General features: G+C 41.7%; 1 protein-coding gene across 17 annotated transcripts in view; it reads right to left on the bottom strand.

Moving 5' to 3' along the window:
- The window catches only part of kmt2ca (lysine (K)-specific methyltransferase 2Ca), a 460,534-nt gene that overhangs the window by 69,544 nt on the left and 372,319 nt on the right, over positions 1-18,671 (bottom strand). For all 17 annotated transcript variants that reach the window (XM_068015025.1, XM_068015031.1, XM_068015029.1 and 14 more), the window contains 6 exons: positions 13,940-16,363; positions 12,062-12,396; positions 9,343-11,207; positions 7,658-7,769; positions 4,521-4,602; positions 2,665-2,728 (listed from right to left, as the gene is read on the bottom strand). In XM_068015025.1, the coding sequence (XP_067871126.1) occupies positions 2,665-2,728; positions 4,521-4,602; positions 7,658-7,769; positions 9,343-11,207; positions 12,062-12,396; positions 13,940-16,363 (4,882 nt within the window). The remainder of the gene's footprint in view (positions 1-2,664; positions 2,729-4,520; positions 4,603-7,657; positions 7,770-9,342; positions 11,208-12,061; positions 12,397-13,939; positions 16,364-18,671) is intronic.

Raw genomic sequence — 18,671 nt, 5'->3', positions numbered from 1 at the left:
CTAAACTTGGATGAGTGCACTGGCCTTTAATCTGAACATAAGGAAGTAAGAAATAGGAGGAGGAGTAGACCATATGGCCCCTGAAGCCTGCTGCACCATTCAATACGATCGTGGTCGATCTTCTGCCTCGACTCCACTTTCCTGCCTGCTCCCCATATCCCTCGATTCCGAGATACCAAAAATCTGTATCTCAGTCTTAAATATACTCAATGATGGAGCATCAACAAACTTCTGGGGTAGACAATTCCAAAAATTCACAACCATTTGAATGAACAAGTTTCTCCTCAACTCAGTCCTAAATGATCAACCCCTTATCCCGAGACTGCCCAGTGTTCTAGATTCCCCAGCCAGGGAAACAAACTCTCAGTGTCTTAACATGTCAAGCCCTTTCAGAATCTTATATGTTTCAATTAGATCACCTCTCATTCTTCTAAACTCCAGAGAGTATAGGCTGAGTAAATTGCTTCTATCATAGGACAACCCTTTCATTCCAGAAATCAATCTAGCTAACCTTTGCTGTGGCACCTCCAATCTGCCCTGATCTATTTCCTTAATTTGGCTAGCTGCTGCTTAGTCACTGGTTTTCCTTGGGCTCTTGCACTATAGAAAATTAATAATTGTTGAGACTGTCCAAATTTCTCTGTGGAACAGCAATAATGGCTATGGCACTGTAAGCATCTTGTTTCCGTTGGATGTTTCCACTGGCTGGGGAGTCCAGAACCAGGGGACACAGTCGCAAAACAAGGGGAAGGCCATTTAGGACTGAGATGAGGAGGAAAATCTTCACTCCCTATTCCAGTTCTCCTTTATGTGGCAGTGAATAAAACGACAAGACAGCAAGTTATTGGCCCAAAAATAACTTGCAAGTGATGTTACATTAAAAATTGTGAGTGAGTTCTAAAGGCTACCTTGTCAGAATGCAAAATCTTTCCTTGTTCATGAGTCACTGAAAGCTAACATGCAGGTACAGCAAGTAATTAAAAGGGCAAATGGTATGTTAGCCTTCATTACAAGAAGATTTGAGTACAGGAGTAAAGATGTCTTACTGCAATTATAGAGCTTTGGTGAGACCACACCTGGAGTATTGTGTGGCGTTTTGGTCTCCTTACTGAAGGCAAGATATACTTGCCATAGAGGGAGTGCAATGAAGGTCCACCAAACCAATTCCTGGGATGGAGGGATTATCCTAGGAGGAAAGATTAAACAGACTGGACCTTTATTCTCTGGTGTTTAGATGAATGAGAGGTGATCTCATTCAAAATACAAAATTCTTATAGGGCTCGACAGGGTTGATGCAGGAAGGATGTTTCCACTGGCTGGTGAGTCCAGAACCAGAGGAAACAATCTCAGAACAAGGGGCAGGCCATTTAGGACTGAGATGAGGAGGGAATTTCTTTACTCAGAGGGTGGTGAATCTATGGAATTCTCTGCCCTAGAGGGCTGTGGAGGCTCAGTCGTTGAGTATGTTCAAGACTGAGACTGATAGATTTCTACATATTAAAAACATTAAGGATTACAGGGTTAGTGCAGGAAAATGGTGTCAAAGTAGATGATCAGACATGATTTCACTGAATGGTGGTGTGGGCTCTAAGGGCTGAATGGCCTACTCCTGTTCCTTTTTTTGTGTTATGTTCTAAAATCAAACACTGCTGATCTATAATTAAGAGCTTTAAATTCATCATAGAACACCAAAACTAACACCAACAGTGCAGTTTCATAAAAGAACCTTAAACTCTCATATGCCAAGAGATTCAAACAACACACAAGAAATGAACCACTTACAAAACTTCAACAATGTGTAGAAGACTGAGCATGCTGATTGCCTAACGATCCAAATGCATCTGGGTCATGAAAGACTGAACTGGTGTAGAATCAGCGCAAATAGAACTCCACTGGACCTGCAGACTATGAAGCTCAAAACCTGTCTAATGAGGGGCAAACACACAAACCTCTGCACTAGCAGTGAGTATTACCAGATGATCTAGGCAGACAAATGCCAAAATCAGAAGCATGGCTGCCAAGTAAGTGTACTCAATAATATGTTCATAGGTTAAAAGAATATACATTATTCAGAGGGTCAGAATTTTACAGAGTGAAACCCATGATAATTTAAATCGCTTTACAAAGCAAGAAGTTGCAAATACATAGTGCCTTTCACATCCTTAAGACATCCCAAAGTGCTTCACACCCAATGAGTTAATGTGAAGTCATTGTTATGTAGGTAATTGCAAAAACTTCAGTACAGCAAAGTCCCACAAACAGTAATCAGCTAAATGACTCATTAACCTGTTGCGAAGATATTAGCTCAGGGATAAATGCTCTCCTTTGAATAGTGCTGTGGGACTCCTTACGCCACATGAACAGGGGTCTTGGTTTAGCTTCTTATCTAAAGACACCACTTCTACCAGCATCAGCCTGCACTGTGTGCTTGAGTGGGATTTGCACTCACAACTTCCTGACTCAGGCAATAGTGCTAGCCCTGGGCGGTACAAGGATGCATTGGAGGTGGGGTGCGGGGCGGGGTGCGGTGGTGAATTTCACAAAGGTGCGTGTTGGTTTGTCTACTTGACACAATCCCGCCTCCGACTGAGGTGGGGGTCATACTGGCACTGGTGGGTAACCAATTAGTGGTAATTAAAAAACCTACAAGATACTGTTACTTACTCATAAAGCCTGGACCAAAAGATGGAGGATTTGGTCGTGACATTTGAGGTGGCAAATTTCCATCCTGAAAAAGATCCATTCAAAAGCAATATTTCAGCGTTTTTTCACAGTGAAATTGACTTCCAAACTAGAAAATGGTTTAATTAAGCATGAAACAATCAGATCACTCACAAAGACTCTGACTCACAAAATAAATGAATTTTTATTTTTGAAATATAATTTATTTTTCTGCCCTTATTCTCTTCCCAAGCTCCCTGTACCATAGCTTTCCCCAGAGATAAAGGCAGACTAAAGACCTGTTCAAGTTCCTCTTCCAAAAATGGTCTGTTACTAGGATATGAATTGAACAGGTCACTGCAATAGTAATTTACCTGTTTCACTACACAAATGCAAAATGGTTCCTTCCCCTCTCCCTAGTTGCTCCCTCTTGCTGGGAGGCAATTCAATGGGTACCTGCAAGCCTATAGAATCCTGTCCAAGCAGCCACTTTAAATGAACCAGGCTTGCAGAAAGCATGAACAGAAGCAGAACCCAGTTAATCTGAGTGGCCTGTTCCTTTGCTACACATCATATCTAACCAAGGTGCAAAGAATTGGCAAAATTACACACTGTGGATGGCATTACAGAAAACACAATCTTGCCACCACCCAATGTGACAGTAAATTAGGAACAGGACCCCTGACTGACTGCACCCTTTCCAAGCCACGGGGTACAGAGGCCAATGATCATACTCTAGATCAGCTATCAGCATTGGCCAAAAATAAAATTAACTGCGGCTGAATTTTCCTGCAAAATGCTAGTCACACCGGAGTAGAACTTCATGGTAATTTTCTTGACCAACAAAGTAACAGCAGCAGTAACCTGTTGTCTTAGCAGCAGGGTCTCACTTAAGAGTCTAGAAACAGGTTCCCCAGTGCAATCAGATTGATGTTAGAGCTGTCTTTATTGGGTTAGCAGATTAGGCTCAAGAACAGCCCAGCATGAAGACTAGATGCCAGGAAGGAAGGTAAGTTTTGGTTGCCTCGCCGGGGGTAATCAGTCAGGCCCCGGTGAGACAAAGGTGGTCATTTTGGGGGGGGGGGAAAGAAGTGGGGCATGTTGGGTCTTGGGGGCGGTTGGGGTAGCGGGGGCAGCCCTCCATGGAGCACAGGGTGCCCGATCACGAGGGCCACCCTGGGACGCTGAGAAGCAGCCTGCTTTTGTCAGGCATCTTCTCCTGGCTCCAGGACACCCGCTTGCCACATGTAACATCGGTGTGGAGGCGGGCGAAGGCCCTTAAGTGGCCACTTAAGGGCCTCGATTGGCTTGGGGTGGGCAGGCCGTTTATCGCCACCCCTCCCACCCCGCCCTGCGTAAAGGGTGGTGGAGGCAGGAGCAGGTCGAGAAAGCCTTCCGGAGCCTCCCGCTCCATTTTACGCACCCCCTCCCCTCCCCATCCCGCTCGTTGGGCTGGCATAATATTCTGGCCATAAACTCTCTTTTCTCTGTCCAAGGTTAAGGGGTTAACTGATTGTAATCTTCAAGATTGTAGTAGGTTATGATGAGGTAAACAGAGATAGATTAATTTACTGGTGAGGAGAAAGGGACAAGTTTAAGACGATATCAAAAAGCAATAAACATTAAGTTTGAAAAAGTTGCTTTGGAGGGTACACAAGTAGATTACGTGGAGAAAAATACCAGCATTGACTTTATGGGCCGAATGGTCAGTTTCTATACTGCCGTGATTCTTTGGAGTGGGTCAAAGGGCAATTATGGGCAAGAATCAGCAGGTTGACATTGCTGTTTACAACATAGTACATACTGGAATTTATGAAGTAAGTATAGAGATATCAAAGCTTATCTGGTTAAATAACTACCGGGCTAACTCCTTGGTGAATGGGATTCTGTCCACTATCACCACTCTGTGTACTAGATATTTGCTGGCCCACGAATGGAAATCTGGTAAGAAACAAGAAGAGCAAATACAGTTAGAAATCCAAGAAATATTTATTGATTTCTTCATGCAAACTTTAACATTAGAGCAGAAGGTAATTATCATAATTCTCCATAGTCCTCTTATATAAACTGTTTGCCTGGTTTCACCATTTATTTAAAAGAAACCTTGAGGAACTCTCAACATTCTTTTGAAGCATGTGACACAAATATGAATGCGTGGCACAAAGCACAGAAACTCCTTTCAATGCATCACAACAGTGTAGGAATTTTTGTATCCATCAGAAATCATGGTCAAATTTTACTTTTTGCCCAATCCTTAATTTCCACCAAGCATTAGCAAATGGTCATGGCCACTCTGAACAAACAGCTACAGCCAATCCGCCCCTGGCTTCAACCAGTAGCTTACTTCCCACTTCACCAACTAACAGACACTTCTCACATCATGAAGAGTGGTTGGCCCCAAAACCATAACACCAACACCAAATTGCCATAAAACTTTTAACTGGGGATCGGTGCATTGCAGTCTCTCTCAATTTTTGGCCCTTTAAGTATACTGATAATTTAATGAATCTAAAAGTGTCAAGAGTTCCTAATGCAAGAACCTTGGCCAGGCCTCACTTGGAGCAGTGTGTCCAGTTTTGTTCTCTTCACATGGTGGGTGATATTGAGGCTTTCGAAAGGGTGCAAAGGAAGGCCATGAGACTAATTCCCAGCATAAAGCATCTTGGTTATCAAGATAGGCTGAAACAGTTGGGACTTTACACTTCAGAAGTGTAGACTTAGTGGTGGTCCAATTGAAGTTTAAAAGATAACAATGGGGTCACAAATTTAAATTGTATAAATCAGATCTAGGTTAGATGTCAGCAGGTGGTTCTTTTCCCAGAGAATAGTGGACATCTAGAGTGAATGCTGACTCACTGAATTCCTTCAAACGAGAGCTTGGGTGGCGTGAGCATCACCTCTTACAAAAGGTAGGCAATGCAGGGAATTCAGGGTCAGAGTGATCTCCTGGACTAATTTTGATCACCTAGATTGATGGGAAGGAAATTTCCCCGATTCATTGTTCATATGTTTGTACGTTCTTCAGATGCTAACTCTTAACTTTCAATTGAAAATCAACCTCATGCACAAATTCTGGATGGTACCAGAACAAAAATGTAAATCCAATGATATTTAAATGGGCACTTTCACTCATTCAGAAATAATAGTGTCTTAAATTATGCATTATGGTTTCAACCCTCAAATGCGCTAAAATTTTTTTTGCATTATCTATGACTTTAAACTATGTTGCCCTGTACCAAATGCGATTATACTAAGGAAAAGAGCGGACATGCTCCCAGACCAGTAGCTATCCTGCTCTATAAAGAGCTAAAAGGAGGTGTGCAAGAAATACCTTGGGCAATTTCACCTCCAAATGTCCCATCACTCACTTTAACACAACAGGTGGGCTCCTACTCAATAATTCTTATAAAACTTAGCATGTTAAGTTTTCCATATGTTACTATAGTAGCAGAATGACTTCAGAAATTATAACACAGCAATTTCACGACAACCATCCTTTGACAGCAGAGGGAGAAACTAGAAAAACAATAGCCAAAAAGTTATATTTTGCACTGATTTTCATAACCAACATATGGCATGACAAGTCATTGTGTAGACAGCAATAAATAGAAAATTGGCACCTTGGATTGAAGTTCTGGTCTGAGTGATCTTAAAGTAGGGTTTGATAATATCGAGTTGATGCACCATATAATTACATACATCAAAACCAACAATAAAGATCTTTGCTCAACTTTTAGTGTTGTGAAGACATGCAATGCAGGGCAAGGCTCCTGCCCAATTGGAAGAGGGGAAACAAAGTTAGTGGACTACTCTTGCACACTTCATACTGATAGAGGTCTGTAATTCGATCACTTGCTCAATTGTTAAACTTGCACTCTTCCAGCAGAATATACAGAAACGATGGAAAGGTTTAAGGCAAAGGGTTCAAAGGTATTGCTAGTACCTCGGTTGCTTTAAGAAAAATGAATGACTGGTTAGTTAAATGGAGTGTGTAGAAGGGAATTAACCGAGGATATTTTATAGGTAGTGTAAACTGTTTTAACTTTGTGTACTACTTATTATGCAGAAAGAGGCAATCCAGAGAATCTAACAGGTGGACAGCAAGCAGGGTGCAGAAAAAAGTCATATAGGAAGGAAGGACTACACATAATTAGATGGGGAAACTAAACTATTGGCAGAAAACAATGATAGCAATAACTGAGGATTTATTTACATTAGCTTTGGGGAGGAGAGAATACTTTGGTGAATGCATAACTGTGGCTGACCAGGTGCTGGGGGACAGAGCTATGCTCAGGATGAAGGGGGAAGTTGGTTCAAGTATAAAATGAATTATTTATACACCAATGTGAAAAGAAAAAAGTTAAGGGGAATTAGAGGTAAGAGCACCCACTGGCATCAGAGAAGCATGTTTGCAGGAAGAAATAGGCATGAAACGACATAGAATGTTTTACAAAGATGTGAAGTCAGGGGTAGTGTTATGAAAACATGCAATACAGGACAAAGCATCAGCCAAATTGGAAGAAGGAATCTAGAACATGGGGGCACAGTCTCAGGATAAGGGGCCGATCATTCAGGACTGAGATGAGGAGAAATTACTACACTCAAAGGGTTTTGAATCTTTGGAATTCTCTACACCAGAGGGCTCTGGATGCTCCATCATCGAATACATTTAAGGCTGGGATAGATTGATTTTTGGTCTTGCAGGGAATCAAGGGATAAGGAGAGCAGGCAGAAAAGTGGAATTGACGCCCAAGATCAACCATGATCATATTGAATGGCGGAGCAGGCTCAATGGGCCACCTGGTCTACTTCTGCTCCTAGTTCTTGTGAAACTGGGGAATTGCAAAATTTAGCTTGCTTTCCATCACTTTTGTGCATCATTTCTAAGTGATTTCTCTGAATTAATTAGATTTTCTTCCGGATGGAAATGCCCATTTTCCTGTTGAACTAAGAATTCCTACAAAAGCAAATATTTTCTGATATATGAAATCTTTACCTGTTCATTACTATTGGTGGCATTCCTAAATTACTTTGGGCCATAACTCTATTGATTCCCTTCAATGCCACCATTTTTGCTTTCATTATCGGATCAGTAATTGCATCAAAATCTGCAAAAGAATACAAGAGAATTCAGTATAATGCAACAGAAACATTTTAACATTAGTAAAAGTATTCTTTCATGGGATGTGGGCATCGCTGGCAAGGCAAGCATTTGTTGCCCAACCCTAATTGCCCTTAAACTGAGTGGCTTGCTCGGCCATTTCAGAGGGCAGTTAAGAGTCAAGAGTGGGTCTGAAGTTACACTTAGGCCAGACCAGGTAAGGACAGCAGATTTCCTTCCCTAAAGGACATTAGTGAGCCAGATAGGTTTTAACGACAATCGATGATAGTTTCATGGCACCAATACTGAGACTAGTGTTCAAGTTCAGAAGGAATAATTAAGCTTCAAAACCTTGACTTCGGGGCCAGGAGCAGGATCTCTATCAGATGAATTATAAATTTTCTCCCCCTCTAAAAAGGAATGCCCTTCCAGCATGATATGCAAGGTATTGATACATTTCAATACTGACCATATGAATGATTTCTGATTGCTAATTGAGTAAATGTGTCATGTAGTCAGCATTCAGCCACACAGACAAGGTTGATCTTCAGTTCCAGTACGGATAGTCTTACAGCACATTTATCTCACGTGAGCGACATCAAATGCTGGAAGGTAGATGTAGCACTACAATGCCATTGCTCAAAGTGAAAACGCAATTTGCATAGCTCTAATGGCAGTGCAGACCTAAAATCTTCATGGAGTTTGCATTTTGCTACCATATCAACTGCCTCCTGGTCTCATAGCACTTTGATCTGATTTAGTATGTCAATTTGCTTGCGTTGCAAAGCTATGTGTGTCCACCCACCACCATTTTAAAAGTAAGTTAATTCCAACATGTAAAACCAAATACTGAAAAATAAAATCCACAAAGTATTGGAAAATAAAACGGGGTAGAGGAACGGAGGGATCTGGGAGTACAGGTAGACAGATCATGAGAACTTTTGCCTCAGGGATAAGGCGGCACTGAAAAAAAAATATAAAATTGAACCCTTGGAGTCCAGGTATCTAGTAAATCTACACTGCATTCCCTCCAAGGCCAACACATCCTTCCTGAGATGCGGTGCCCAGAAATGCTCACATTATTCCAGGTAAGGTCTAACCAGGGCTTTGAATAGCTGAAGGATAGCTTCTACCCCCTTGTATTCTAGCCACCTAGGTATAAAGGATAGCATTCCATTACCCCTTTTGATTATTTTCTGTACCTGTTCATGACACTTTAATAATCTATGTACCTAGACCCCCAAGTCTCTTTGGACTTCAAAAGGCTTGGATAAAAACTTTTCCTGTATTCACAAGTGACAATGTAGCAGGAAAACATGACAGCAATTTAATTGGATGTATACGAAAAAACCAGTGGGTAAAAACCCAACATAAAAGTCTGGTCATGAGTGAAAATATAGTACTAAAAGCAATCAATTTTTCTCTCCCACACCAAGACGAAGCAGCAAAATAAAAATGACCAGATCATTGTTCATACTTAAGTATTTCTAAGCATTAATGCATTCTTAAATCCATTGTTCACAGCATTAATTTCCAGTTTTGATCACTACAAATCAAGGTTAACTAATGCCCAAACTCACCAATGTTGGGGAAGAAGGAATCAGTGGACCGATGCCGTATCATAGCCTGCATTTGTCGCTGCTGTTGCTGCTCCTGCCTTTCCTGTTCCAAAAGGTCCTGTAAAAGAAGGGGTTGCTCTTCCAAAAGGAGGGGCCGCTCACGCTGACCCTGAGAACCCATTGTCTGATGAAGCATAATTTGTTGTGTACTGGACAGATTACTGGGACCTGGTTGATTTGTTATAGCTGCATTTTGACTTGGTGGCTGCCCTGCTGTGTAATTCTGGCTAGGCGGCTGCACTTGGAAAAAAGTCTGACTGGCAGATGGGTCTTGCGAAAAACTACGGTTTAACCTTTGCGCCATCTGCAAATTTTGAGTTCTCGCATTCTCGGACATTTGTCCTCGGGAGATTGCCATATTAGGCGACTGTGGGATACCTGTATTCGGATGTGGCTGAGGTGATGGCACAATCTGGGTAGGTGACCCCAATGATGCAAGTCCAGAATTAGTTGGCTTCTCAGTTAACAAACCTGAAAGGACTGGAGTAGAACCAGTTAGACTGCAAGAATTACTTCCTATAGAGACAGATGTTTGGGTAGAAGATTGAGAATCACTGAAACATGGGCTAGTTCCCTTAGATTCTTGGTTACTGTCAACTCTTTCCTCTTCCTTTGCCATTTCCAGCTCTCCGCCAATGCAAGAGTTAGAAGCTGGTGCACTATCTGTTATTGTATCATTTGTCTCAGTCTCAGCTGTACCTGCACTGTAAGGAGCATCATGATTATCATCATTGGTACCAGTTTCAGATTTTACAGAATTCTTTGAATCTTTAGGACTACTTTCAATGGACCCTTCGCTTGGTTTTGCAGTTTCTTCCTTCTCAGGGCAACAACCAGATAGTTCTCCTGCTGTGGCTACCTGGCCAAATTTTGTTTTTTCTTCAGTCTTGCTGTGTTCATCCAATTTATCATCTATCGGATCATTCAGCTCTAATTCTTCATTAAACATGTCCTTCTTGTCACCCAGATCAAGCTCAGGGTCTGTATAAGCAATAAGGTCAAACTCCCCTGATTTTAAAAGATCATCCAAATGCGGGTCATTTGTTTCTATGTTGTCCAAATTATCTAAATCAGGATCACCTTTTCCATCTACTGGATCCAAATTTAAATTTTCCAAATCTTCATCATCCAAGTCTTTAACTTCTAGGTCTCGCACCCCATCAAGGTCCTTATCAAGATCTTTGACTGAAGGATCATCAGAATCAAGTTTCTCTACCATACCGTCTCCTTGTGTAGATGCACTGGCAGGCAAGGAGACTGATGATGAAAAAGCCTCACTGGTGAGCGGATTGCTCAAAGAACGAGAAAGGGGCATGGCTGGATGATTTATATGCATCTGCTGCTGTTGGTGCTGATTAAGTTGATCTAAGTTACTACAATTTTCCATTTGGTTACGTATGCCTTGCTGTTGATTTGACACAGAGTCCAATGGCTTTGGTCCTTGACTTGGAGAGAAAGCACCCTGCCCTGGTATACCACCACCCCCAGGTCTTAACTGCTGGCTTGCTGGATCTAAACCACTTGTAGAAGGCACCAATGATGCAAAAGGAAGCCGTGGCCTATTTTCTGGCATCCTATGCCGTAGTTCTATGAATGGTTGACCCAAAATATTGTGCTGTTGCATTTGCATGCCCTGAGGAGGGAAATGTTGAGGAATAATTACTCCATTGTTCACTTGTGGGTTGTTTAAAGACCTGGTGAAGTCCACAGACAGTGATCTTCTTAGCTGCTGTGGAAGGCCGGGAACATGCGCCTGCATCTGATGTTGCCCAAGGAAGTGTTCCTGACCTGCAAATTGTCTCTGCCCATTTCCTGCAAAAGAGTTCCTAGAAGAGAAGAGGAGGATTTAATATGCAAAACCAATTGGCTTAACACCCTAGAATGACAATGAGTGAGTTACAGTTTCTTATCTATGTTTATGCTTAAAACAGGAAGAGGTTTCTACTGAAGTACCACCATTGTAGGAATCACACAACATGCAGAAGGACAGGAACCTATCTACAAGCATTTATAGGGAGATGGTGGAGTAAGTAGTGGTTATGTCATTGGACTAGTAACCCAGAGCCCAGGCTAATGATCTCTGGGGGCATGGGTTCAAATCCCACCACGGCAGGTGGTGAAATTTGAATTCAATTAATAAATCTGAAATTTAAAAAAAAGCTAGTCTAATGGTGACCATGAAACCATTGTCAATTGTTGTAAAAACCTATCTGGTTTACTAATGACCTTTAGAGAAGGAAATATGCCATCCTTACCTGGTCTGGCCTACATGTGCAGACCCACAGGAATGTGGCTGACTCTTAAATGCCCTCTGAAATGGCTTAGCAAGCCACACAGTTCGAGGGCAAATAGGGATGGGCAATAAATGCTAGCTTAGTCAGCGACACCCACATCACACAAACGAGTAAAAAAGAATTTGCTCTGTGGGTTGACATTTATCTAACTATCAAGGTTTATATCATGGAACATCAGGAAAAATGAGTCAAGACTAATTTTTGCATTAGTTCAAATCAAATGAGGCATTTTCAAAGCACCATATTTATTCAAAACACTTTGTTGGTTTTTAGCCATCAGCTGCTAGCTTATAATTAAAATTAGTTTTCATTAATCTAATGTCCCAAAATTAAAGATCATTTAACCTTGGAAATTTTATGGTTTTTGGTATGGAAAACATATTTACCTTGGACCTTGGGGTCTCATGACCATCCTTGTAACATCTCCAGAAAACTGTGGTCTGTTAAATTGACCCTCAGTTATGAAACGACTGCGCGGTTCATTCGCAAAAGGGCCTGGAAATCTTTGACCAGCTTGAGATACATGAGAAATTCTCACAATGCCAGGATAGGGGGGAGGTGGTCTGCCAAATAGTTCATTTTCACGTTTTAAATCCTCCTGTGGCCAGTGCCTAAGTGGTGTTGCTGCAGATGTCATTGCCTGATCTTGCGGGCCTTTTTCCTGACGGACTGCGTTCTTCTGCTGCTGCTGTCGAAGAATCAGTTCCCGTAATCTCAGCCTCTAACAAATTAAAAGAGTTCACTTACAAACTACTTTTACTATGGATGCAAACAATTAATTTATTATCCTATTTTAGGCATTAAGACAATGTTATATTGTTCTCCAACTGCTGAACATTTAAAAGTACAAACTTGTCTATAGAATTCATTAGAAATTAATATAAATGATACAGAATGGCTCATGGAAAAATACATAATGAATTAATGTATCATGTTCAGAGTTGACTTAGTACACCCATTTGTAAGCCACAAATTCCAATTATGTAGTCTTGATTTCCCAAATATTAAATTGGTGTTCAATTTCTTTTTATTAGGGAGTATCAAAACAGCATACCCAAAGACAGGAAATATGACCCTGGTGGTTTCTCAGAGTACAGAAATACGATGAGAAATCATACTGGAGTATTAAGGTATATGAGAAATTTCCAATTCATAAAGTATGTTCCAATAATCTTGGTTCACTAAGTGCTGGTTAACAGTGCACTTGACTTTCTGACCATGCCTGTACAGAACAGCTGTTCTGTCACAGACCAACATTTAGGCCATCAATTCTGGCTTTGCTTGAGATTGACAGCCAAGTCACACTTTTCTAATACAAAAGCAAAATACTGCAGATGCTGGAAATCTGAAATAGCAACAGAAAATTCTGGAAATAGCAGATCTGGTTGCTTCTGTGGGAAGAGAAACGGAGTTAATGTTTCGGGTCGATGACCTTTCATTTGAACTGTTCTGACAAAAGGTCGTTGATCTGAAAGGTTAACTCTCTTCCTCCCTCCATAGGTCCTACCAGACCTGAGAATTTACAGCATTTTCTGTTTTTATTTTTTATTTTATTTAGAGATACAGCACTGAAACGGGCCCTTCGGCCCACCGAGTCTGTGCCGACCATCAACCACCCATTTAGACTATTTTTACATTTTTCTAGTGCTGTCAGAGTTTACTACATTATACTATACTGTATACAGGATGCTACTAAGAGTAGGCTTTCCTGCTCAATGCTACTAATCTAAATACTTTGTACCATACTTAATCAAGTAATAATGATTACCAAACTGCATTCCATGCCATTTGTTCTTGTTAAAGTGCAATTAATCCCATTGTTGAAACCATATTTAATGGTATTTTTCCTCAGCTGGTTCTTAAAGATGTTCTTGTATCATAAGGTGCTAAATCAGGTGATTTGAATTGTTTTGGCACCAGCCTTCCTGCTATAAATTAGAAAAATTTACATCAAGGACTCTCAGTTTCTGGTAAAACTTTCTGCAAAGGACTTGGCTTTGCACAATCAATATAAAACACATATTTACTTTTCTTTTGAAAGCAAAATGATGCTGTGGCAATATGTTGGGAGGGGTACAAGAACATCATGAGGGCGAAGAGAATGGTGCACATTTGGGGACCAGCCAGATCACTGTAATTGGTCTTTCCTTGTCCTACACTCCAACTGAAGCAGGTATTTATTAATTGCACTTTTACTCATGCATCATCTCTACCAATTAACCACAAATTATTATAACTAGTTCAATATATGTAATCAGATTTACCTGTCTCTGCTTTTCTTCTGTGTCCATATGACCTGTGTTTACGTTATTCTGTGTCTCAGATGTTAACACAGATTGACCTTGGTCTAGTGTTGGGGGCACACTATGAAACTGCTGCACTTGTGAATTCATGGGTGATCCTGTGGAGCTGCTGAAATTCGTGGAATCTGAAGCAGGTCCTTGTTGGTCACTAATATCATGCTTAAGTCTCCCCGGCACAAATGTGTCATTAGTTTGAGGTCTTGGGGTCCTTGGTGGTTGATCGTAGGGGTCATGTACCATGTGTCCAAATGTGTCTGCAGCTGGCCTCAGTGCTGATGCATGGGGTGAAAAAGTGTCATCAGGCATTCCAACTTGTCTGGAACTCTGAGGAGCTCGACAACGTACATCAGCTGGTCGTACAAATGTATCTTTTAAATTTGGAACTCTGTTGCGTGGTGGTTGCAAGTATAGATCTTGATTTGCTAACAGACTTGGTCTTGTCAATGTTTGCCGGTTGAACGACTCTGAAATAACTGGCCTTGGAGACTGAGGAGGTTGCGAAAAGGGATCAGAAACACCTGGCCTTGGGGTTACAGGAGGGTGTGCATATGGATCTGAATATCTCTGATTAATTGGTGATTGTACAAAACAATTTCCAGTTAAAGGCCTTGGAGTACCAGGTGGCTGGGAATATGGATCTCCTTGCTGTGGAGACAGCCTTGGAGTAAGTGGCTGCTGTGCATATTGATCGGCTGCAGGCTGAGGGGTTCCAGGAGGCTGAGAATAAGGATCAGTTGTAGGCCGAGGGGTACCAGGAGGCTGTGAATAAGGATCAGTTGTAGGCCGAGGGGTACCAGGAGGCTGTGAATAAGGGTCAGCTGTAGGCCGAGGGGTACCAAGAGGCTGAGAATAAGGATCAGCTGCAGGCCGAGGGGTACCAGGAGGCTGTGAATAAGGGTCAGCTGTAGGCCGAGGGGTTCCAGGAGGCTGTGAATAAGGATCAGTTGTAGGCCGAGGGGTTCCAGGAGGCTGTGAATAAGGATCAGTTGTAGGCCGAGGGGTACCAGGAGGCTGTGAATAAGGATCAGTTGTAGGCCGAGGGGTACCAGGAGGCTGTGAATAAGGATCAGTTGTAGGCCGAGGGGTACCAGGAGGCTGTGAATAAGGATCAGTTGTAGGCCGAGGGGTACCAGGAGGCTGTGAATAAGGATCAGTTGTAGGCCGAGGGGTACCAGGAGGCTGTGAATAAGGATCAGTTGTAGGCCGAGGGGTACCAGGAGGCTGTGAATAAGGATCCTGAGGAGAGTGTCTTGACATTGACCCTGGTTGAACAAATATGTCACTCTGCGTCTGCCGGGGAATTCTCTGACTGTGAGAAAATGGTTCATTCACAGGACGAGGTGTATGTAGTTGCTGTACATAAGGCTCGGCTGCCTGGGACTGAGACTGTACTGAGTTCTGTGGAAAGTTATCCATAGGTCTTGAAGTCAACACAGGTCTTTCATATGGTTCAACAGAAATACGTCTTGGGGTTGAAGGCATTGATGCATAAGGATCTTGAGGTGCCTGAAGTGGTGGCATTGGTGTCTTAAACAAGTGCCCACTTCTACCTTCAACACCTGCTGGACTAGGTGCAGGATGTGATCTTGAATAAAGATCAAGATGGCCCATTCGATTATGCGGTACTTGAAGTCTAGGAAACATATCAGGCCGAAGTGCAGGTTTAGCAAAGGGATCATTTGCTATTACTGGCATATTCCCTGATGCATCAGGATTCATAGGAGGTCTTAGCAATACGAATGGTTTTGAAAAATGATCTGTTGATATTGTCATGGTGGGTCTAGGAGTATCGGGTGCCTTTGCATAAGGATCACTTCCAACAGTCGATGGTGACCCAAACGACTCATCAGCTAATGAAGGCCTATTTCTCTCGATTTGTTCAGTAACTGGGGATGGCCTGGTTACACCTTGAGGAACAGCACAAGAATCTAAAGAAGTCACTGAATTTCTTCTAACAACTGGTGGTGGTCTTGGTGTTCCTACCATTTTAGCATATGGATCCCAAGGAGATGACGGTCTTGATGAATTAGCAGCTGGAGAAAGCATCTGTGGTGACTGTGGCTGTGAAGTCTGGGGCTGAGTAAATGGATCCTGCATTGGGATCCTGGTTGGGGTAGGTGGAGGATCCTGAGGTCTTAAAAAGACATCATCTGACACAGAAGTGCCAGGAACCCGAGGCCTTGTAAATCCTTCTTTGGGCAACTGCTGTAGAGGAGACAAGTGTCCATTGTCCTGTTCACTTGCTTTGGGGCTGTTGGAATCCTCCCCTGCAGACGAATGCTGGGACCCAAACTGTTGTTGCTGTTGCTGCTGTTCATGTTTCACCTGTTCCAGTTTCTGTGTCGCTTCAATCTTGGCTTGCTGCTTACTCTTCTGGCGCATTTGCTGTTTTAATATGAAACAAAAGATAAACTGATCAGGTTTATGTAACTTGAATGACAAATATTGCTAAGAAGGAAGCTGAAGAAAAAACCATAATGCATGAAAAAACTTTCCGATTGTTGAAGCAATCAAAATATTGTTTATTAAAACAGTTCAAGTGTCAAGAACTGAATGCTGAGAAATCCATCTATTGTAAACTCTTGTATACTATTTGCCTTTCATAGAGGTTTTTATAACCTGGCAATTTGGGATGCTACACATGCATTATTGTAATAAATAATTTCCCAAGTACATCAGGATGATTAATACACCATTGTCTTATAAACAAAATTACATTTTACCCCCAATATCCAGTCTATGGTCCAGATTTTGAGATTGAAATGACAGCGAAACTGCCAGCATTTGCAGTCATTAATCCTTTGAAGCTGACAGCAACTTCTGGAGTCCATAAATGCTCAACTGAAGGCTGAAATCCATAACTTAATGTCAGTGGATCTACATTTCTCCATGGGGTGCACCGGTGTAGTCTCCCCACACTTCAATCAAGTATAAATCATTGAAATAGCAAGACTTTCCTCATTTACGCTATTAGTATCACTGCAAGAACTCTTGAAAAAGTTGTACCTTGTTGAATATACTAAGTTCATTTTTACTGCTCAACAGCCTCACTAGCCCCGAAAGACTAATTTTATATTTGTGCAATAACAAATGTCTCTGATAAAAAAAACTAATATTTTAAAATAATTTTAAACATGTTTATGATATTTTAGCTTCAACTGTAATCCCTTGTGTATGCTACAGTCATTTCACTATCTGTAAAAATTTAAGTGAAAAAGGAAGGGTTTTAGTGGATTTTATTTCCTGGTTTGCTGTCTGTGAGAACACTTCAATATGTTTGGTTGCTTACCTTACTTGCTTACATCACTGCTGCCTTGAGACCTCCTTGCCTTGGCGCCAGATTCAAACTGACTTTGTGAAAGGGGAAATCTATGCCACAGAAATTGTTAGATCTTTGTGGGCACCTTTCTTCGAGGTTAGTAACAAGAGACTTCAACTTTGGCGCTGCCCACAAATCCTGCACCAATACTATTCCATTTACTCTAATTTTGTGCGCATTGTCCCAATTATTGATTGAATTCTACAGGAAATCTGATGTCAATTTTCACTGACAAACTGGACAACAGAAATACTGTGATTATATACTTTGACTTACAGGAGGTCCTTTATTGGGTTTTCACTTCAACAATGGATAAGGAGACATGGAATGGTAAGTATGGTGCTGAATAAATATGTATGGTTCAGAAAGGGAAAAGACAGAAATGGGACTGTTCAAGAAACTGCAAGCTGCCTACCAATTTTTTTGTAAGGCAGTAAAGAAAAAATATTGTACAATTCATGCCATTGTGTTTCTGCTGAAAGGAAATCTCTGGAAATGTGAAATTATGTTGATTTTTTTTTTGAAGTAGCCATGAAACGCAAAAATAAAAATAGTGGTACAAAGAAAAATTATTCAGATGAGTGTTGCAACCCAGATTTTGGCTCAGATATCCAGAATGTGTTTGGGGGGGGGGGGTGGGGTGGGGAAGGGTCATCTGTTTATCCAAGGCAAGGGAGGATATGGGTTGTCAAAGAGAAGGAACTTTGCTTGTGTGATGAGGAATGGTGCACCTGATCTTTTTGGGCAACTTTCTACAATGACAAAAGCTATGAAGGCATAGTTGACCTTTAAGAGGTGTATCAGCTGTTCCTCAGTGCCTTTGCTGAGAACAGCGCACTTGGCACAACTTAGAGCCTCCTTGATTGGCAAATAACACACTACCTTAGTACTTTATTATTATTTATTTTTTTTATAGAGATACAGCAATGAAACAGGCCCTTCGGCCCACCGAGTCTGTGCTGACCATCAACCACCCATTTATACTAATCCTACACCAATTCCATATTCCTACCACATCCCCACCTGTCCCTATATTTCCCTACCACCTACCTATACTAGGGGCAATTTATAATGGCCAATTTACCTGCACGTCTTTGGCATGTGGGAGGAAACCGGAGCACCCGGAGGAAACCCACGCAGACACAGGGAGAACTTGCAAACTCCACGCAGGCAGTACCCAGAATTGAACCCGGGTCGCTGGAGCTGTGAGGCTGCGGTGCTAACCACTGCACCGCCTTCCAACAAATACATATCCAAAATTCTCAAAAAGCATGACCACCAAAGCCATTTTTGCAGGAAAATGTTCGATTGGGAATAGAGAATATATATAGGCTTTGAAAAAAAAATTAAAGAATCAGGCAATTTTATGCAGAC

This window comes from Heterodontus francisci, chromosome 2 (genome assembly GCF_036365525.1).
Source record: "Heterodontus francisci isolate sHetFra1 chromosome 2, sHetFra1.hap1, whole genome shotgun sequence".
Lineage (NCBI taxonomy): Eukaryota > Metazoa > Chordata > Chondrichthyes > Heterodontiformes > Heterodontidae > Heterodontus > Heterodontus francisci.
Note: the sequence above shows the minus strand (reverse complement) of the source record. Positions and strands in the feature narration are given on the sequence as shown.